The sequence below is a fragment of the Gavialis gangeticus genome, unplaced genomic scaffold (genome assembly GCF_001723915.1).
Source record: "Gavialis gangeticus isolate Ggan-Ray unplaced genomic scaffold, GavGan_comp1, whole genome shotgun sequence".
In the NCBI taxonomy this organism is placed as follows: Eukaryota; Metazoa; Chordata; order Crocodylia; family Gavialidae; genus Gavialis; species Gavialis gangeticus.
The window spans coordinates 6,427,704-6,450,740 of NW_017728994.1; the positions used below are offsets into that span (position 1 = coordinate 6,427,704).

General features: G+C 42.2%; 2 protein-coding genes across 2 annotated transcripts in view; one reads left to right on the forward strand and one right to left on the reverse strand.

The window, feature by feature from the left end:
- The window catches only part of MMRN2 (multimerin 2), a 75,719-nt gene extending 66,473 nt beyond the window's left edge, over positions 1-9,246 (reverse strand). Inside the window, exon 1 of the mRNA XM_019502246.1 lies at positions 8,691-9,246. Within this exon, the coding sequence (XP_019357791.1) occupies positions 8,691-8,956 (266 nt within the window). The 5' untranslated portion in view covers positions 8,957-9,246. The remainder of the gene's footprint in view (positions 1-8,690) is intronic.
- Positions 9,247-20,143: 10,897 nt separating this feature from the next.
- SNCG (synuclein gamma) overlaps positions 20,144-23,037 on the forward strand; it is a 14,508-nt gene continuing 11,614 nt past the window's right edge. Inside the window, exon 1 of the mRNA XM_019502093.1 lies at positions 20,144-20,566. Within this exon, the coding sequence (XP_019357638.1) occupies positions 20,446-20,566 (121 nt within the window). The 5' untranslated portion in view covers positions 20,144-20,445. The remainder of the gene's footprint in view (positions 20,567-23,037) is intronic.

Consider the following 23,037-nt stretch of genomic DNA (forward strand, 5'->3'; position numbering starts at 1 on the left):
CACTGATTTTTTTATGTAAGTATACAAATAGCATGTGCCTTGTCAGTACAGCAGTAAATCTGCTTGTCCTTAGGGTGTGTCACCGAAAGGTTAGAAGAAAAAAAGACTGCTCACTGAACAAGCTAAATACTGTTGTGTGACTCACGATGCTAGTGACCATATTACTGCCTAACAATGTCTTATTCAAAGAAACTTGTATGCCCTAATCCACAATTAGACAGACAAAGTTCTTTGGGTGAATCTGATATCTTTTATTAGACCAACTTAAATGGTTGGAAAACAATTATTAAGCAAGGTCTCGGGTTCAAAAACCCTTCATCAGGCAAAGGAAGTTTCTGCAGTTGGTGTGTGCTCTTCCTGGAGTGGCTGGTCCTTGCCCACACTTTCATGTCAGCACTAGCATATCTCTGTTCATTTTTGGCCATTGATTGCTAAGTCAGAGCTGTTCCCAAGTGCAGGAATGCCTCAAATCAGTTTGGTAATGCCGCTGACAGTGGTTCTGTCCTGTCTGCTTTTACAGCCATTGCTGTTCACATTACTCAGAAATGGGGCCAGTTTTCTACGGCTTATATACTGGTGACTGGGCAAAGGACTTCTAAAACTAAATGAACAAACTACTATAGCTAGTGTGGCTAGGAACTATAACAATTGATATCCTGTGTAAACTAGGCTCAGAGGGGGATCTGTAACCCACTCTCACCGATAGGTAACATGTGGTAAAGCTGCAGTTTATGCAAACAAGTCTTACAAATTAGATGCCTTTGCATGTAGCTGGAAGTTTTCACAAGGAAGTTAAATCAAGTGGTATTCTTTAAAGAGCAGGGACAATGCCTATGCCTTGCTCAGTATTCCTTGTCTTAATTAAAGAAATGTTTAGTTTTAACTGAAAATTTCCCAAGGCATAAAGGGAAGTTAGAACTTGATTTGAGTAGGAGCTGGGAGCTTCCACTCTGGGTGCCCCTGATAATATCCCCCCTAATCTCCATGGGCACTTGTACACGTGACAGTCATCACAACGTGAACGTGACAAAACTGTCATGTGTGTGACATTACAGATACACCAGTTTGGGGGGCGGGGAGAGAGGGAGATTAGATGAGCTTGCATCATTGCAAACTAAACTACATCCAGACGTAGTTTGCAATGATGCATTACAACTGTCAGGTCACTCCTCAGCCATGGGAGACACAGGCAGGTGCCACAGAAAAAGAAGGTCAGGCCCCTCACTGCTTCTGCTTTCAGCAGGCGCCTTCTGAAGGCAGAAGCAGCAAGAGGCCTGATCCTTTTTTATTTTTTTTTGGTGGAGCCTGCCTGCTTCTCCCACAGCCAGGGAGCGAGCTGCCGGTGAGCCAAGCAGCGTCTGAACTGCAGGGGGCCCTGGTCCTTCTCTCCACAGTGGTGGCACCTCCTGGGACTGCCCAGGTGGGATGACAGTGGGCCGGGTGCTGCCCCAGCTTGGAGGCATCACTCAGCCCGATCCAACTGTTTCCTGAGCCTGCCCACTGGAAGCATACTGGATGCTGCTCCCCAGGCAGGCTCAGGGAGCAGTTGGATCAGGCTGGATGCTGCCTCTGAACTGGGGCAACATCTGGCCTACAAGCAGCCCACCCAGGCAGACCTGGGGGATGCTGCTGCCACAGAGGGAAGGACCAGGGCCCGCCACAGCTCAGGGACTGCTTTGCCCACCGGTAGCTTGCTCCCTGGCTATGGGCAGGCTCCAGCTCCAACAAAATAAAAAAATAAAGATCAGGTCCCTCATCGTAATGTGACAGAAAAATTGAAATGATGAGTTTCAGTTAAAAATCCACAGTTTCAATTTAGGGGGCATAGAATAAAACCCTGAGGACTAAACCTCCTTTACGTGTACAAGCGCCCCATGATTGTATGAACTTTTGCTCATGTACAATGGCTGTTCCCTTTGTTTGTACCATCACTGCCCTACCAGCATCTGAACGTGCTTTAAGGTCACATCTAATATATTTATACCCAAACTAATTTTATTTTAGACATGTTGTCCAAATAGAAGTTGGGATAGGAGTTTTTAGTAGCCAGCCAGTCCCTCTTTAACTTTGAGGGAATAAACCAGTCAATGTGAAACAAGGCTGGATTAAATCCAGGGGTGTTTTCCTGTAAAAGCAGACAAGCCAAATAAACTACTGAGATTAAGCATTGTTTTCACTTCCTCCTAAATAAGAGTGATGGGGAGATTGCTTCTTTTTTTTTATCTGCGTCCAACCCTTTGGATAGTGTCTCTGTCTTTATGTCACCTCAGCAAAGTAAACTGGGACCTGATCATTTGTGACCTTTCCAGCACCAGACTTAAATACTGTGTTAAAGGAAGGACAAGGCATGTGCTATCATAAGATACATAACACACCTAGGGTGACTTTAGGAAACCTTGCTATAATAAGAAATGGCAATAAGTTAGAATGGTGTACATATGCCTTTAAACATATAAATGTAATTATCAAATGAATGAAGATCTTTTTAAAGGTTTTTCCTTTGCTATATTTAAGGGAATGTAGCTTTAGCCTAAATATGGATGTTCAAAAAAGTTAATTTAAAGTGCTATAAGTTAGAGAAGGAATGAACTGAACAAACACTTTTTGGTGGGGGGAATCTCAGATACTGCCCCCACTGGCCGAGTCCAGTAGCTTGGGGGCACTTTCACATGCCTTACAAGAGGCTGCCAGCCCCATGCCCTGCCAGCTGGCAACTTTCAGCAGCAGCTGGAGGAGAGGAGGGAGCCTCCATGCTGAGCAGGACCCCCAGACTTCTGGGTCTGGTCCTGGGGGGACTCGGATGGATCCACACAGCAGAAGGGTTCCCCCTCCCTCACCCCAGCCTCTTATCAGATGCAGCCAGGAGCTGCAGCATAGGGTGGCTGGCCTGGCTTTTTGCTTTACTGGGGGATGTAGGAAGGGAACCCTCATGCTGCACAGATCAGCCCCAGTTCAGCCCCTGCAAAGGCCTAACCCAGCAATCTGGGGGGGGGGGGGCGGTCCATGTGGCACAGGGGCTCTATTCTCCCACTATCCACCTGGCCATGCAGGGAGGAGACAGAGCCTTTTCTGTCTCCTCTCTGTGACTGCCTGGTGGGGGAGGGCTGAGTCAGTGCTTGCCAGGAGCAGAAGAGCACCTGCTGAGAGTAGCAAGCCACCCAGTGAGGGCTCCCTGGGATGCCAGGAGAATGCAACTTGCTTTGACTCAGGATGGAATGTGGTACAGACATTAGATAACGCGCTCTAACCTAAATCACTTTAGTTTGATATCACATCCATCCAGGGTTAACTTAGAGCAGGAGCCATTTTTAAATAGCTTTATGTGTTGTGAGCATCTGTTCTGTTACAACTGTCAGAGATGACCCAAGCAGGGTCCGGGGCCCAGGGCAACTCAGCCTGTGCAGGGCCCCACCCCCAGATGTGAAGAAGCCAGCAGCGGATTTGGCAGCATGGTCGGGGCGGGTGCCAAGTGGCCGGATGAGAAATTGGTGACAGTGCAGAGTCACCGCACCACTCCACCTGGCTCTGTGGGACCCCCCAAAGCATGGGGCCCGGGGAAGTTGCCCCAATTCACTATCCCCCCACCCCCCCAGGACAGCCCTGAGAGCTGTAAAGTGCATTCTGCAAGCTTAACATGTGATAAGTATAACATCTGTACCTAGCTTTAATGACTATATTTCCACAGGGTAGAAAACTGCAGTAGATAAATATTATCTGCATGTGCATGAAAGAGAGAGAGAGAGAGAGAGAGATGTCTAAACCACACTACTGGACTTGACTGAAGACTTGAAAAGTCCAAATCAGGAGCTATGTCTATTCTGTGATGGCAACAATTTCAGCTCTGAAACTGTTTAGTAACTTCCTCATCTAACTCTAACTTCAGGTGCTTGGTTTGTTTTAAAAATGAAATTCAAATAAGTCATTCATTAAGACTAAACCATACTGAATCAGAGTTGGCAACTTACTGTTCCATAGGGGTGTGCGAAATGGGTCCCATTCAATTCGGATTTGGATTTGGCCTGAAACAGGGACAATGATTCAACTTGTTGATTCGGATCACTGTCCCCGATTTGATTTGGCCAAATCCAAATCTGAAGATTCAATGCTGATTTGAAGAATCAGCGATTTGGCCACAGACACAGCTTTAAACATTTTTTCTGCATACCTCAAGGTACCAGGCACAGCTTGTGCTGGGGCGGATGGAGCATCCCACAGGAGCACAGGGGAGCCCCCTCACATGCTTGGTAGAGAACCCGGAAGTGGACCGGAAGTATTTCTGGGTCCGCTGGGGGGCACAAGGGGACCCCCCATGCCCCCCCGGCTCAGCGATCAGCTGTGGGGGGACTCTGGGTACCCCACCAGACCCAGGAGGCACCAGTCACTGAGTCGGGGGAGTGCGGGGGGCCCCCGGTGTGCTCCCTGGAGGACCTGAAAGTGGACCGGAAGTGCTTCTGGTCCACTTCCAAGTCTGCTCCTGAGCACACTGGGGACCACCCCATGCTGCTGTGGGATGCTCCATCTGCCCCACCATGGCAGCATTCATGAGCTGCCTGCTACCTTGAGGTAGGTAGAAAAAACATTTAAAGCTGTGTCTATGTCTGAATCGCCGAATCTTTCCAAATCTCTCCCAATTGATTCGGAGGGTTCTGATTTGATTTGGAGAAATTAAAGGGTCTCCTGATTCGATTCAGATTCAGAGATTCAGCCACCAAATCAGGCCGAATCTCCTCTGAATCGAATCAGGGACTGAAGCTTTGCACAGAACCTACTGTTCTATAGAATTACATGAAGGCAAATGCGATCCCTAGCTTTAAATTCTGGGTGATTTTAAACCATTGTTTGATCAGAGGAATTCTTGCTTTGTAGTTATTGAAAAGTAGCTCTTCATTGTTAAAATACATTGAAGTTACATAATGTTTGGTTGGCACCATACGGTGAATCATAAAGGCAAAGCATTTGCTATTCACGCTGATCTTTGAAAGTCAAATAAAGTCCTTGGCAAAATTCTAGAGTACTATATTCTAATTTGGTTCTGGCCTTGTATATTGTGAGTAGTGTACACCTCCTTTTACTTATATATGTCTCATGTCTGAATGGGCAACCAGGTACAGGTGTATCCCCCCTTCACATGCATCTTTTGGACATTTCTCCTTTCTCTTCTACATATGGGATGGTACAACTCAGCGCCATGCCCTACCCAAGCCTGTAACAACATGCAACATTTAACCATCACTAGGAACTGCTTCAAATGATCATTTGTTTAAGGTGAGTTTTAAGGCCGTTGAGCGGCCATGAGCAGAGACATACCATGTGTCTGATGTTTTGTCCCTTTTATTAAGTACTGATCTAAGGTTGTCAACTGGCTATATCTACTGGTAACAAATACAAAGGGTGTTGAGCTAATGCAGTTTCAAAATCCAGTTTTTCTTATTCCAGAGCTGGGCCACTCCAGAATCTCCTCATATCTGGCCATGTCCTTAGTCTCCTCTCCAAGCTTCACTTTAACTGTCCACCTCCAGAAGCAGGAAAGCCAAATTAAACAAGAGATTTCTCTGAGCCAACTCTGTATTAGGTCATCTGTTGTATACATTAAGCAAATGGCACAAACATCCCTAATATGAAAAAATGACCAAAAACGGTTTTTTTGTCTGTGTTGGATATATGTATAGTCTGGAATCAAATTTTCTGTTTTGCTCTCATACCCACCTCTAATCTGACTAAGGCTGGTGCTGAGGGGATTGCTCACTATAACGTTTTAAGAATCCATGACTTCCCTCCTGCAATTTATTCTGATCCAAAAATGGGCAAATTTACAGTCATTTATCAAGGCACTGTTTAAGTAAAGTGCTCAAGAAAAGCATTTCTGTAAACAGTGAGTTCACACAGGGCAGAGCTGCTTAAGTTTATTCAAATTAGATACTTTCCTTTGAAAACAAAAAGCCCCCTTTGAGGTAAATTTATCTATTCTGAAGTACTTCTCTTTTTTCCCTTTTGTTCTGTATTTTTCCTCCCTTTTATTCTTTAACATTTTTGAGAATTCTCTTTATTCTTGAAAATGAGTATGGAGTGGGGAAAGAATGGAAATGAAATATAGTTTTAAATTTTTAACAAAAGTGTGAAAAGTTTAGAAAATATGAAACTGGATCCTAAATTAAAGTTCTGAAATATTGACACTTTTTGTGCAGCTCTTGACATTTTCCACCAACTCAAGAAAAGATGGTGTATGTGGCTCTAGACAAATCCTATATTATAGGTTAATCAACTTTCTGAGCAGAGAAACACAATCTTGCAAAACTGATTATTTGCATGCACACAATGTGACTCCAGGGTCAAGAAGAATATAAACCACAGATCTTTTATTTAAACTCTTTTTGTTAAAATAGTTTTGTTATTTTTGAGGGTGGCTCATTGATGAAGTGACTCATTCAAGCATCTGATACTTGCTAATGAAACACCTCACTGCAGGTGTTATAGCCATTACCAGCCATCTGTTAACTTTCTTCGATTATCTTGGGTAATTTTTACATACTACTCACTGTGGCATCAAACAGAAGCAGTAAATAATATAACATTTTTTTAAAGGGGGAATTAAATATTCAAGAAAAATAGCAGGATTTGAGATATACTCAGAATTTTTAAGGGTTGGGCATAGATATAGAGGTACCACAGGACTATTTTCTGCACCCTTAGCAGAAAGCTGACATGGCATTGACATTCCCTTATTTCAAAAGCAAAATTGCTATTGATGGATACTAACTTGGTAGAGAGGCATGTTTTTTACTCATTTTTTGTAGCTGCTTTTACAAAGTTTTATTTCTTTTGCCCTTTATTTACCACCTCCTGCTTAGTCTTATTCATTCTTTTCTTTTGGATGTATAGACTTAACTGTTCAAAATCAAGTAGAGCCTAGCTTGCTGAGGAAAATGCCACTGTCATGCCAAGAATTTGTGTGCACGCTTAACTGGATACTAAGTATGTGAATACACAATCTGTAAGTGCACATCAAGTACAAACATGTGAATGCAAGCAGTATGCCAGCACAGGTGACTTTGAGAATCTGAATTGGGAGCTAGAAATTGCCTTTTATCCATAAAAGCAGCATATCTTTCAGTTCCTCTTCAGCTTAACTCTTTGACTACTATCCAGGCTTGTGGTCCAATATTTAGCACACCTTGCTCTGTAACATGAAAGACATGAGTACTCTGTTTGCTTTGTTTCTGTGTACTAGAATGGCACTGGACGTGTTTTAAAGGCAGAAAGCTAAGTTTTAAGGTATACTGAATTGACAGTGTATATTATTCAATGATACATCATTCAATGTGTATCATTATCCCTCTGGATATTTCAAGAGTGATACCAAACAGACCCCAAAGAAAAACTGAATGGCTATGATATGGAGCTTGAAGGAATACAAGGAACAGAAGATTTATGGGATGTTAGCATTATCACCAGAGCAGGGGAAGCTTTGAAAGTAGCCAACTACATTTTTGTCTGTGTGAAAGGGAACCACGACATTAGCTGTAGTTGGCGCTTCATCCCCTCCACCCCACAAAAAATTATTTTCCTCAAGGGCATTCACAGAAGAAAAAAAGACTGTACATCCTGAAGCACTGAACCATGAACAGCACTTACCAGGCTGCTGCTCCAGCTGGCCCAGATCCCCCCCTGCAGTACCAGACAGTGGTATAAAAGATTAATTCAATCTCCTGCCTAGATTCCTTTTTTAAATAATTTAAAAACCTACTTACATACCCTGGTAAACTTTGAAAAGCACAGTTTGAAAATATTTCCGAAAAACACACTTCCCAATCTGGCTTTCTCTTCCCTATAGATTATCACAAATAATACATACCTTTGGATCTTTTCTGCTTCAAAATAAGCTCATTTTGTTGCTTATTTTATCACCCAAATATCCTAATTCTTCTATGCTGGTAACATACCTTCCATCTCCATATCTTTATCCATTTCTAGGGCCAAATTACAGTCTCAGTGTTTTGCTCACAAAAGACTAAAGAGACAAAGGTCAAATATTAAGAACCATTCTCAAATACTAAGAACCATTTTGTGAGGTTTCTTCCTGCCCTACTTTACTATGATCCTATTCTCTATTCATTAGTTGAGATTTATTATCCTCTTTTTAAAAATGTGTTACCCCAGCAAGGAGCAGAAACAAAATCATACAACAAAACTGTCCACGTGAGCCAGAAACAATGAAGAGCAAAGTCAGAATGGATACTTCACACATACATACCCTCAGCTGAAATTTCTCTGTACATGCTACTGAGTGAATATCTTCAGACAGAAAATAAACATCTATATATCAAGATCAGTTCCTAAAGAGATGAAGGTACTGGATGAGTGCCCTAATATAGTTATTTACTTATCTACTTGAATTATACCTTCAAGCCCCAGCCAAGATTACCCCATAGTGCAAGGTGAAATCTGTACATATAATAAGGACACAGCCCTTCTAGACAGGGAACAAGTACTGAACACAGATCATCCATAGTTGTACCTTCTGCAGAACACCATTTTTTTTAATTTCTGTAGCTACTAAATCAACTTTCTCTCATTCAGACATAGTCTAATCCCAGAGTCTGTTCCTTTTTTTATGGGATCCCTTTTCATGCAGACAAGATACTGAGGACATTAAGTATATAAAAAGAAACATCTTAGTTTTCTATACCTACCCATTTCTGGGTTGTGAGTTTGCAGCTTCAGAATCATCTCTCTCTCCCTGGTATGAAGGAACGGTGCTTGATGGATGGTCTGGGATGTCTTCCTCAAGCCCTTCTGCTTCCCACTCACCCTCCTGTTGTAGAGGATATGTAGATGTCCCATATACTTGTGCTTTTAAGCTGTGGAAAGAACGGTGTTGGTATCCATGATTTCTTGAATTTGTGACCAGCTCCACCACTCTTACTACAACGCAGATGAGCAAAAGCTTAAATATCATTGTTGTTTTCTCTAACCAGTCACTCCTGCCTCTTTTTCTTTTTCCCACAGCTCAAACTGAGTTACTCCTGAAATTCCTGCTATAATTTTTTTTAAAGTTAAAACTTGGAAAAGAAAAAACACGGTTGTAACAAAGAGCGGAAGAAACTTTCAACCCTCCCAGCTACTCTGGAAATGTCAAGAGGCCACTGAACAATGTGAAGCTGGTTCCTGTGTAGGGCTCAAAAGAGTCTGAGACAGAGGAAAAATGTGGAGATGGGGTTATGCTTTATTCAGGGAACTTCTGATTTTGGTTGCCTTCTAAACTTATCTGTGAACAGGAACTTAAGTCTTTAACAGCTGACTTCTCCCTGGTGCACAGGAAAAGGATGTTAGCTTTAAAGAAAGAAAAGGAAAAGAAAAAAAATATTGAGCGATGTAGCAGATTCTAAGTTTCACATTCCCAAGCCAGGAAACTTATCACAAACCAACCACTTCTAGATCTATTTAAATGTCTCTGCTGTGAGTTAAAGGCTGGGGCACACTGATTAACATAGTTATAGTACATTTAATAAGCTACAGCTAGGCTCACCCACTGGATGGGTGTTACTCAGAGTGGAGGGTAAACTTGGGTAAATGAAGAATAATGAGCAATTTACAAAGATTTCTTTCTCTACCTTGGGTGGGATTTCCAAAAGAATGCAGTGATCATCTAACTCTGTTCCTATTGAAGTCAATGGTCATTTTATCGTAGATCTCAGTGGGAATAGAATTATGCAAATACTGAGTTGAAAATCACATAGTTGAAAATCTTGCTTCTAGCACTTTGTCTCAACCTGACTGATATAATATGATAGGCATTGTGGTCACTATTTGACAAAGACTTCCACTGCAATAGCTCCTGCAACACTTCACCTACTTAGAAAGTAATAATGGTGGAAATAATGGTGGAAATCTGGACACCAGAATTTTATAACAGGTGATCAGTGCATGGTTTCTGCTTCTATTTTAGATTATGGGGGTGCCTCTCTTGCTCTGTTTTGCAGTATGTAACTTCCTACTGTGGTTGAGGATACCATTTTCAGGAAAGAAGCTACACAGATTTTTTTTGTGCAGGGACCGGAACTCCCCCACCAAGATTTGGGACGGACTCAGGAGAGACTCTGACAGGTCTAGGGTAAGGGAGGACTAAGTTAGAGAACTTCTGGAGGGGCTGGACATGTTCAAATCAGCAGGTCCAGATGCTTTCCACCCCATGGTGTTGAGGGAATTGGCAGGGGTTATCGCTGGGCCCCTGGCACGGCTTTAGGAGCACTCGTGGTGCTCTGGCCAGGTGCCAGATGACTGGAAGAGGGCCAATGTGGTCCCCATCTTCAAAAAAGGGAGGAGGGAGGACCCGGGCAACTATAGGCCTATTAGTCTTACTTCTATCGTGGGGAAGCTCTTTGAGAAGATTATCAAGGAGCACATCTGTGAAAGACCAGCAGCAGGGATGATGCTCGGGGTCAACCAGCATGGTTTCATTAGGAGCAGGTCCTGTCAGACCAACTTGATTGACTTCTATGATCAGGTCACAAAATCATTGGATGCAGGTATCATGGTGGATGTAGTCTTTCTGGACTTCAGGAAGGCCTTTGACACTGTCTCCCACCCCATTCTCATTAAAAAGCTAGGCGACTGTGGCATTGATGCCTACACAGTCAGATGGATAGCAAATAGGCTGAGGGGCCGCACTCAGAGAGTGGTGGTGAATGGGTCATATTCAACTTGGAGGGATGTGGGCAGTGGAATCCCCCACCACTCGGTCCTTAGCCCATACTGTTCAATTTCTTTATTAGCAACTTGGAAGCGAGGGTGAAAAGCACCCTGTTTAAATTTGCGGACAACACCAAGATTTGGGGTGAGATGGGCACACTAGAAGGGAGGGACAGGATACAGCTGGACTTGGACAGGTTACAGGGGTGGACAAATGAGAATAGGATGGGATTCAACACTGACAAGTGCAGGGTGCTGCACATGGGCAGTAAGAACCAGCAGCATACCTATAGGCTGGGGAACTCTCTTCTCGAAAGCACAGTGGCAGAAAGAGATCTTGGAGTCATTATCAATTCCAAGATGAGCATGGGCCACTAATGTGAGGACATAGTCAGTATGGCTAACCACATCTTGTCATTCATACACAGATACATCACAAGCAGGACCAAGGAGATGATCCTCCCCCTCTATGTGACACTGGTCAGGCCGCAGTTGGAGTACTGGATCCAGCTCTGGGCACCGCACTTCAGGAGGGGTGTGGACAGCATTGAGAGGGTCCAGAGGAGGGCCGCTCTCATGATCCGGGGACAACAGGGCAGACCCTATGAGGAGAGGCTACAGGACCTTAACCTGTTGAGCCTTCACAAAAGAAGGCTGAGAAGGGACCTGGTGGCTATCTATAAACTTACTAGGGGAGACCAGCGGGGAATGGGAGAGACCTTGTTCCCCTGAGCACCTCCCAGAGTAACAAGGAATAACAGCCGTAAGTTGTTAGAGAGTAGGTTCAGACTAGACATTAGAAGGCACTACTTCACAGTCAGGGCAGCTAGGATCTGGAACCAACTTCCAAGGGAAGTAGTGCTGGCTCCTACCTTGGTGGTCTTTTAGAGGAGGCTTGACGATTACCTAGCTAGGGTCATTTGAGCCCAGTTTTCTCTCCTGCCCAGAGCAGAAGATTGGACTAGAAGATCTACAAGGTCCCTTCTAACCCTACCAACTATGAATCTATGAATCCGATAAAGAGGGTGAAAAGTCTGGATGCATAATTATTAGGTCATTCATTCAGTTCAAATGACTGGAAAACACACAGCCCAAAACATATAGCGTCTCCTCTAGATAGTTACATGCAAACCTGCTTTGATGCCTGCTTATGGGTTGGGAGGATAAGGTTTTAACTGTACCCTTAGCTTTGCAATGGTCCACCATTACAGACAGTGAAGTTGCACCCATGTACACTAGGTCTGGATTTAGTCCCTTCTCCTTCTGACTTTCTCTCTTTCCACTCTTAATTGGAAGCAGATGAAAATGAAATTACACACTTCAGACTTGTGCCAGAGCATATTCTGCAATAGCCATTTGAGTTTATTTCTCCATAGAGGAAAAGTTCTTAGAAACAATATATTCATTTCACAGTTTTTCATTCTTTAGGGCCTTGTTGCATGGTAATTTTGGGTAGCTCCTGAAGCTCTTAATACCTGGATTATCCACACATTATCACCTGAAACTAGTTTTAAGTACACATTATATCACTCAATGTTATGCCACTCCAGGGCAGAACTATCTCTGACCAGTGTTACACTAAGTATACACTAGAGTGCTACACCTTAGGTTGTACTTTAGTGTAAACACTAGAACTGTGCAAAGCTTCGGTCCCTGATTTGATTTGGCAGAGGTTCAGCCTGACTTGGTGGCTGAATCTTCAAATCCAAATTGAATCAGAGGACCCTTAATCTCTCCAAATCAAATCTGAACCCTCCAAATCAAGTCGGAGAAATTCAGAAAGTTTCAGAGATTTGGACATAGACATAGCTTTAAATGTTTTTTCTACATACCTCTAGGTACCAGGCAGCTTGTGAACACTGCAATGCTGGGGTGCATGAAGTATCCCATGGAAATGTGGGGGGGTTCCCAGCGCACTCAACAGCAGACCTGGAAGTGGACCGAAGCATTTCTGGTCCATTTCCAGGTCCACCAGGGAACACTCAGGGCCCTCTCCACCCCCTCCCCCACCCATGCCTCTGTGGCTCATGGACTGGTGCCTCCTGGGTCTGGGGGGGCCACCCGGGGTCCCCCCATGGACAGTCACTGAGCTGGGGTGGGTGTGGGGGGGCCCCCCACATGCTCCCCAGCAAACCTGGAAGTTAACTGGAAGTACTTCCAGTCCACTTCTGGGTTCGCCACCAACCACAGGGAGGGGCCCCCTGAACTCCTGTGGGATGCTTCACGTGCCCCAGCATCACAGCATTCACAAGCCGCACCTGGTGCCTCAAGGTATATAGAAAAAACATTTAAAGTTGTGTCTATGGCTGAATCACTGATTCTCCAAATCAGCATTGAATCTTCAGATTTAGATCCAACTGAATCAAATCAGAGACAGTGATCCGAATCAATTAATCGAATCCCTGTACCTAATTCGGTCTGAATACAAATCCAAATCGAATAGGGCCCACTTTGCACACCCCTAGTAAACAGCCTACCCACCCCACTCTCCTTCTGGCCTGGATTGGGCCCTGAGCTCTGCCATCCTCAGCATCCCAGATTCCACTTACTTGTGGCTGCCTGTGCTGTATGTCCTGGGGAGCAGGCAGGGAAAGGTTAACCTGCTGGCCCAGCCACTGACATCACCACTTTCTGGGCAGGCTCAGCCCAAAGAAGAGCAGCAGTCCAGCAGTGGCAGTGGAAAGGGCAAGCAGGCAGGTTAACCCTTCCCTCTGTGGTCCCTGGGACAGCCAGTGCAGGCAGCTCAAGTTATTGGGCAGGGGGCGGGGGCAGGGCAGGGGAGTCTCAGAGGGAACACCTGAGAGGCAGGGGGAGCTCTGGGAACAGAGGGGGAACCAGAAAAGTCCCAGGAGTAGAGAGAAACCAGGGAAGCGCCAGGGGGGGCAGGGTGTAAGCCTGGAATAGGGGGAAGGTTTCTTACCCTTCAGTCTTCCAGGCCCCCACTGGCACGAATGTGAACTGCTCCAAACTCAAGCTAGCACTAACACTGATCAACATTTGTATGGCTCACAGTGTAAGGTGTAACAAGGCCCTTGCTTTGTACATAAAAAGGAAAGAATTAATTTTTAAAAATATATTTATGTCCAAGTTAATCCACTGAAACCTTAAATTCAGTACAATCTACATGATAGGCTATGGCTATAAAAATGAATGGCATGATCATCAAAAAACGGGCCACTTTTAAAAAGTAGTAAACCTAGAATGGTTTTAGTGAACATTTGTTGCCTCAGGAACACATATTCTGGTTTCAAATCTCTGCAAACAGACTATACAAGTAAAAAGGATTTTGTGATTTTTGAGGATAGACTGTGCAATTCTGCTGATCCGTGTTCAGAAAGGGAATAAATATTCATGCAATATTGATTTTCCAGGCCAGGAAAATGCTGTCTCATTCTTCCTGTCTCATGCTCATGCAGGCATGCTCACATACACACGCGCACTCAAGCACTCTCAATGTAATGACCCCTGGGACTGAGTATACTGTTAACCTGTACCAATGGGACCACAATGAAAACAGTGGAGTAGAATTTCACTAAAAAGTAAGGGGGAGGGGTTATGCTTCTCACGGCATGTTTTCCAGAGCAGGAAGGTAGGAAATGAAGAAATGGAAAATCCTTGTCTTCTGCATTTTTGTTTCAGTTTTATTACTAAATATACTTTACAGATTTTAGATGGGGTAGATTGCTGAGAAACTTGATCTTTGGAAACTGATCTCTCTTTCTACAGAGCAGTGGTCTGATTCAGTATGACAAAGCCTATATTATTCTGCATGTATAAGTCTTCTAGCCAAAGGATGTTTACAAAGGCAACTGATCTCTTTCTGTATCCAGCCTCCAATCAAAATGTCAGATTAAAGATAAAAAGTGAAAAAAAAATTCTTATGAAAATCCTATCCACTGAGTCTTTGTTGGTCATAGAAACACAGGAAAATACTATTGAAAAGGACCCAAATAGATCATTTAGTCCAATAGAACCCCCTTCAGAAGTGGGTTTAGTCCAACCCCCTCCTGAAGATAGGTTCATCCTTTTTAAGCCATCCCAGACAAACAGGTAAAAACATGTTTGCTTCTTTATTTAAAAAGTTCAAAAAAGGTGGAGATCTTTCAAGATCCATGGATATGAAGAACAACTGGTCACCATCCTCTCTCTATATATATATTTATTATTTGAAGATGGCTATCAAATTCTTCTTCCTGGAGGGCATGAGTTCAAGTTTGGGAAAACTCAGTTTTATCTAATTTACGTGGATCAATAATTACTGTCCCTCACCAGTACAGAGGATGTGCTTGCAGGGGATACAGGCAACCAGCTGTAAACTGAACCTGTGCCAATCCTGACTTATAAAAGCCCACCAAAAGAGTTTGAGGCCATTGCTGACAGAGGTTGCCAGTGCCTTTCTTTGGGAGGGCAGGGTGTCAGACGTTAAGTCTGCAGTGACTCTCCAGTCAGGTATCACCCTAGCTCCAACCTCCTGTTTTTAGGGAACGTTATTGAATGAGTGGTTGCCCCACAGCTCTGGGCACATCTGGATGCTATGAGTCCTCTCTCCCTTTTTCATCTGACCAAGGCCCCACAATCTCAGTCCTTATTCAGTTAGGAATTAGATGCAGTTGAACCAAATGAAACTGAATTCAGATGAGAGAAGTGATGGTAGTGACTAGACTGCTTGACCTGTGAAGGATTGAAACATGCATCATTGATGTGGATCAGCCTTCTCTTATCACTCAGGTTTGTAGCCTTAGAGTACTCCTGGAGTCTTTGACACACCTGGATCCTCAGGTCTCAGCAGTGGCTAGAAGTGTCTTTAACCACTTCCAACAGATGAGAAGGCTGTGCCCCTTTCTTTCAGGTTCAGATATGATCACCATTGTCCATGTTCCTGTAACCTCAAAGCTACACTGCTACAGTGCACTGTACTTGGGCTATCCTCAAGGACCATTTGGAGCTGCAGAAGAACATAGCAGTCCAGGTGCTTGTCTTGCTAAAGCCCTAAGTGGCTGGGCCACTTAGGGCTTTAGCAAGACTAGTTCTGGTGGTGCTGGTCTGATGCTGGTCTTGCTAAAGCCCTAAGTGGCTTGGGCCCTACATACCTAAGGTTGCAATTCCTAAGGACAACCCAAAGCAGCTTAACTTCCTGTAAGTAGCATCTGTGTGCCAAGTTTATTTGGCAAAAACTCACAGAAGGTCATTCTCAGTAGTCACTCCTCAGCTCTGGAATTCCCTCCCCTTTGCCTATCAGTCTGAGCCTGGACATCTAGGACATCCATGGGAAACAGTGTAAAACCTTTTTATTTGGATAGGCTGTTAGCAGGAATGGATACATTTTGGGGTATTGTTTAACACATTTGTTGATTATGTACTATTCCATTTTAATACTGTACCTGTTTTTATAATGTATCTTATTTTCAATTGTAAGGTTTCCTGCACTTTTTCCTAATATACATTAAGAAAGGGTTATTTGGAGAAAAGCTATAGAAAGAGGTTTCCATTGCTCTGACAGTTACTATACTAGTCAGTGATTTCTTTCTGTTATGCAGGTCAGCTAAATATTATAGTTTTGATCCATAAGATGAACAAAAATAAACAATATGTATAGGTTTAACAGGCAATGAGTTTGCCTTATCTCATGTTTTCCTGTTACTCCATGTAAGTTACATCTCTGTTTTTTGCTAGATTTTGAATTTAAAATAAGATTCAATATGTTAGTTAAATGGACATTTTGACTTCTTTCTACTTTCAACAAACATATCTTGACAAGATGGTTAAGTGTAAACTAAAACTATGGTATTTATTTAATTTCCTACATGCTAATTTGCGTACCTAAACATTTAATATGGTACTCTGACTTATGCACCCAAGTTTGTAAGTTAGCCCCATTACAGTAGTAGCAATAAAGTATTTTTAGTTTGAGTAAGAGATCTGGCTGTTGCAATAGTTAAGTACCACATTTGACCTCTTAGGCAAATGTCATACCAAGTTTAATAATCAATATTCACAAGTAAACTCCAGGTGTACAAACTGCCTATTGTATCTACCTTCAATCAAGAAATTTGATAGGTAATAATAATAATGATGATATACAGCATAGAGGTAAGAATTTCTTAGGGTGATATCTTTTAGTAGAGCAAATTTGTTGGGATAAAGTTAGACAACCTTTTGAATGCAAGACATTCCTGAGGAAGAAGGTCTTGCATTCAAAAGTTTGTCTAACATGCCCTGTGGCATTACCTAAAGGTAGGAAATCTTTGCCGCTCATATAATTTCTGGGTACAACATCACTCTTACACCATTGATGTACAGTATAGACATTTTCAATTAGTGTACAATATACAACCAATTAATTTAAATTTTAATTGCAGACTATTGCTGTAAGTTAATCAAAATGGAAAGAGAGAAATTCTCAGGCATAAGGCTGTGCATACAGCTTTAAAACCAATGCTATACAGAAGCTTATAGAACATGGATCTTAAGTCATATTTAAGTTGAGTAGCTAAGAGCAAAATCCATAATAAAAGACTGTGGATAGCTTCCTTAGAATAGAAAATATGGTACCAAAATTGCTGTGGAGTGACAATGTAAAGAAGTTTTCAATTATGCCTACTATTAAGCCTATGATATTGTCTTGAATCCGGAGCCTTCCTGAAAGGGTTTTAGTGTAATACAATACCAATATAAGCTGCTTTCAGCATTGGAGTATGTTCCAAAAATATTAAGTGCCTCTGTTGCGTTGCTTTTCAGGGTCATCAAGGAAGGAGAGTGCACAAAAGCCCTTAAAGGAGTAATGACTTGAAACCATAGTGGTTTGATATTTCATATATTTACTGATACCTTGCATCCTGGAGAGTACTGTATCCTTCCCTAACACTCCTCAAAGACCTGGAAGACATGAGCCCTGAGGCATTCCCTAAAGGTGGGAAATCCAGACTATTTGAGACCAGAGTTCCAACCCCACAGACTACTCTACTGTCAGCCTTCTCTCATAAACATGTCCCCTGGAAACACTTGAAACAATACTCTAGAAAAGGTATTTATTTCATACTATTTAAGGCCTATATGTCAAAATCAGGTGCTAAGGTGCATGGTTGACAGCTGAGAGATTGCAGGTTCAAGGCCATAGCAGAAGCGCTTATGATGGGGCCTGTCATATTCTAATGAATCTGTGAATTCTGCTAAATACGTTGTCACAAGGACATGAAAAAGGAAGGAAAGGTCAAAATCTACACTTCATAAATCTATATATGTATGTATGATGCTCATATCTGCAGTGTTTCTAATCCTCATCCTCTAGTAATGTAATCATCTACTCATCCTCCAGTAATGTTTTGTAACCATTTATAATTAAAACCTTTAAATAAAAAGCAATAAGAGAAATCTCTCTTTTGGGAAGAAATCGAATTAAACTTTCTCCCAGTTCATTTTGTTTTGGGCCCTGAATCAACAAGGTATTTAGCATATGAGTCACCCTACTGAAGATTTACTTGTACTTAAAGGCAGATGCATGCTATACCATCTTGCTGAATTGGGGCCTCCTATATTATTCATTATCTCTTAATATCAGAACTGAGGTGATAATTTTGTTACAGTTGTCTCAGGTTGGCTGGAACTTAGCTCTCTCTGTTGATGCTATCTGGACTCTGTCTTACTAGCAAGCACTGAAGAAATGCAGGACCAACTCCTGCTCTTCTAGAAGTCAATGGCAGTTTTTCTATTAATTTTAAGTGCAAAAATCTTTGGGCTACTATGGCCGATCAGCTAATCAAATTGGATTTTCCTTTTTCAGGTGCTCCCCGCCAGAAGTATCTAGACTCAAGACACCTCTAATTAAGACTCAAGGCACCCCTTGCAAAATGTCCTCTTACCTTTCACTCATTTTTTGAATATGGAAAAATAACCGCCACATTCTTCTACTGCAAAAAACTTAGAAAAACCAGGTCAGAATGTTTTTAACATTATGGATTCCTATATAAAATCCCTATGTTTATTTTGTGAATCATATGTAGGTGTTTGCACTCGTAACTGCTAAAATTTCACGGCAACCTTAAAAGGATCTCATGGCACCCTAGGGTGCTGCAGCACCCTGGCTGAGAATCATTGACCTAGACCAACAAAAACAGATACAATCACAATCTCAATCAGATCTGTATTGGTACAGCATACATATTTTTTCTTTATTAGAATTGTCCAAACCAGAATCGGTATATTCTGAGACTTCCTGTATAGCTCCTATTTTTTCATTTATTAAATGTTTAATGATTGATGCGCTTACAATCTATCAGAGGTCTGAATCTTCTCAATGCAAATACAAATTGCCTCCTATGTGTCATCATCAAGAACCTCTTAGAAATAAAAGATAAAAGATGATGTCGTAATGTTTTCCAGATCACTGTTCTTTTCCAGTTCTCCAATGGAAGATGGGAAAAAACCCCAATCATGTGCATGTACATACATAATTGTAATATACAAGACAATAATAAAAATGACCTTGTCAACTTTTTATATGACCACATAGTCAATGCTATGGATGACATTAGGAAACAGCATGAAGACTGCTGTCAAAGCTATTCCTGAGAATTTCAATTGCTCAGGAAGACAGTAGCTATTTATACCACTCAGTACTTAAGACCTGTTTCAGCAAAGCAACCTAGTACATTTGTAGAGTACTTGAATAGTTCTGGTTTGCATAAAATTAAGAAAATGCTTTAAGTGTTCTGCTGAACTGAGGCCTTAATTCTGGATGGGTCTGATAGGTAACCTAAAAGATTTTCACAGTCCGTCAGCTCAAAGGTTTGATTTCCCCACAATACCCTGCAACACAGATTCTTGACACAAGCGATGATGCCTGTATAAAATATAGCATCATTCTGCAGCAACTAAGCTATGTGTTATAGCAACACAAAGATCAATAGGAAACAGGATTTTCACCCCCAAATTAATGTGAGTTTTCAAAGGCAAATGATTATAACATGAAGTCCAGGCAAAGAAAAATCCCTAATTTGCATTAAGTGCCTTGTGATGCTAACTTTAAAATTTACTAACTTAAATAAACATTACAACTCCCTTTAGTTGTGCATTCAGCTTTTTGCTAAAGGGTCTTATTCTTTCTTTCTGTTAGAGAGCATTGGGATGTTCTTGTCAACCTTCTGTTCTGTATGCGTTCTGATAACTGCAAGCAAAAGAAACCAGACCCTGTTTGTTGAGTTTAAAAGGCTACCTGCTGTACATGTTTGCCAGCTTCCAGTAACCCTCAAGAACTCCCCTTTGCTCTACCCACCATAATCTCAGGGAGTTCTTTCAGAACTCCAGTGCTTTAGAGTTTAGCTGCTAAAACCTCTCTTTCCAGACAAGAGCATCTGCAGAGCATCCTTGAGTGAGGGCACTGCAGCAGATCTTAAAAGCTTTAACAATCTGGACTTTTTCCAAAAATCCTCACCTACCTGCTCCTCCCACCCTCCCTCTTCCTTCCCTTCCCTTCCCTTCCCTTCCCAAACCTTACCAAGCAGACCCATATCATTAATATTTCAGTATCAGCCTTTCACAGGCATCGACTACACTGCACTGCATCTCATCAATAAGAGCTAGCACAGGCTGCGTAGTTCACCACTCTGCTTTCATCCAGCAGAAGAATAAGAGCAAAAGATAGCAAGAGACAGAGAGGGAAAAATTGAACAGCCATTGAGATTGCAGTGTCCTGAGGTGCCTTTTTACCACTATTCCTCAGTCAAATCCTGCAGGTAATATCAAAACAATCAAGGAAGAATGGATGTCTTTAAGAAAGGCTTCTCCATTGCAAAAGAAGGTGTGGTAGCTGCTGCAGAAAAGACGAAACAGGGAGTGACTGAAGCTGCAGAGAAGACTAAAGAGGGTGTGATGTATGTAGGTAAGAGACAATTATTTTTAATACATGATTGAGCATAAAATGCCACATCTTAACTTGAAGAATGTTGCACAGGTAAAGCTTAGAACTGGCTGGCTGAAGGGCTGGACCCCATCCCCACCACTGGTACACTCAGTGCCTAACTCTGGGGTGTCACAACCTTTCCATGCCCGTTTCCTCATCTGTAAAGCGGAGCTAGTGAGTTACACTTACTTCAAAGGGAGAATTGCCAAGTTCAAATGCATTTAGTGTCCAAAAGGCACCAAGATCCTCAGATGGAAGATATATGTTATGATTATTATTCACTGTTTGCTTTCAGGGTGGATCACAATCTCAATTTCACCTTCAAACAACTAGATGTGCAGTGACTGCAGATGCGATGGCTCATGTTAAATTAAGCTAGTAGGAATATTTGTTTCCAGCACCACCACCACACAGTTTGTTTCTGGCATCCTCCTCTATATGCTCCGAGCACTCTTTCCATTTTCCAGACTCACATCCATCCATCAGCTGCCTTTCCAAGAGGGACAAAACTTAAACTCCTCTAAATCTATGTTGCCCAATAGCTAGGTGCTGCATAACAGCATGGGCTGTTTCTTAGAAACATTCCTGGCATAATGAATTCTCTCTGTTTCCATTAACCTCACACCAACCATTTGAAAGTTGTCCTTGCAACCTGATAACTACACAATCCGGTGGTAATGCATAAAATATAGCACTGTTTTTGTAAGATTCCTTTCCCATGTTATACTCAGAAAATGATGGTTGCTATTGTATCTGCTGGCTGTTACTAAACTGTGATTTTTAAATAGAAAAGTTTACACACAACCTCTTCCTGCTTTTAGCACTGCATTATCCACAGAGTATCATTGCTGTAATAGAGCAGCAGAAATAAAAACTTTATTTGTAGCAATCTGGCCACATCTTAATTTCCAGATTTATACAACAATCTACTGACAAGGTACAGTGGCTCCCACCCTTTATAGTATATATCTGGTACACATTTTAATTTGGATCTGAAATTCAGCACTGCAGAATCCTTTAAAAGCCTTTTAAAAATAACTAAAAACAGTGATTTGTTAATTTCACACCCAACTGCCAAATACTCAGATTGTTCTTGTACCCTATTACTCCTTTCTAGGCAATACAAGCAAGGCCAAACACAAAAATTCAAAATTTTGATAAGTATCTCTTCCGAAGAGATTTAACATCTCCAGCCTTTGACTGTCATTTCATGTTTCCAGTCATATTACCTGTAGAATATTCTAGCATGATCTTATGTCTAATCTTTTCAACAATTTTAATGCCTCCTTTTAAAGTTAAATTGCTGAATACAAATCATGTTACAGACCAACTTTGAGGCTCATGGGTAATTTTTTAACTCACACCGGGTAGTTTAATCAGGATTATAAAGTGCTCTCCATCTTTTTCATGATGCTGATTCATGGTCTGATCCTCTCCTAAATGGTGCTTGGGGCCTACTGCATGCCAGAAAATGTTCAGCCCTTTCCATAGGGGTCAAAGACTTCACAGAATGGGGTTGTTAAAAGCTGAATGATGATTTGGTTCAGACAACCTGAAGAGGTACATTCCTTTCCTCTGTTATAATGGATGCAGTCACAATGCAAGCCAAAGCACCTTCCCTTGCTGTTTACCCTTTGGGATGTTTATCAAGACACCCAATGAAACTCATTCTCTCCATATAACCTAAAAGCAACTCCACTGTTTTAAGACACATTGTATAAAGGAATTTGAAAAGCTTAATGAGAAAAGAAGGCAGCTCTTGCATAGCTGGAACCACTCAGGAACATGAAGGTCTTTTCCAGATATCAGAAGAGAGGCCCCAAACCAAAAGAAATAAAAAAACCCCCAGAGGGTGGATGGAAGAGGTTCAAGGCTCCTTTATGTGAACTATATTTTTAACATAACTTTGGTATGATTAATCAAAAGCCACCACATCCCTAAGATTTCCAGTTAGCCAGGTGCCAGTATCAATACTGACGAGTCACTGCAACATGAGGTAAAATTGGTAGTCCGGCAAGATCTAATATAGGATACACCTTCCTGGAGTCTACAGTGTTGTCATGGTCCACTTGGCATCTTCACTTATATCACTGGACCAGAAAGTTTCAGCGTCATAATCTACACTAGTGCTTGGGTGATTGCTAGCCTATGATAATTAATAATTGCTAGCCTATGATAACCTAGTTAAGGATTACCTGGAGGGCTTAGATGTGTCCAAGTCAGCGGGCCCAGATGACCTTCATCTGCGGGTGCTGAGGGAATTGGCTGGTGTCATTGCGGAGCCACTGGCATGGCTGTTCAAGGACTCCTGGTGCTCGGGCCAAGTCCCTGAGGACTGGAAAAGGGCCAACGTGGTCCCTATTTTCAAGAAGGGGAGGAAGGAAGAGCCTGGCAACTACAGGCCAGTCAGCCTCACTTCTATCCTGGGGAAGGTCTTTGAAAAAATTATC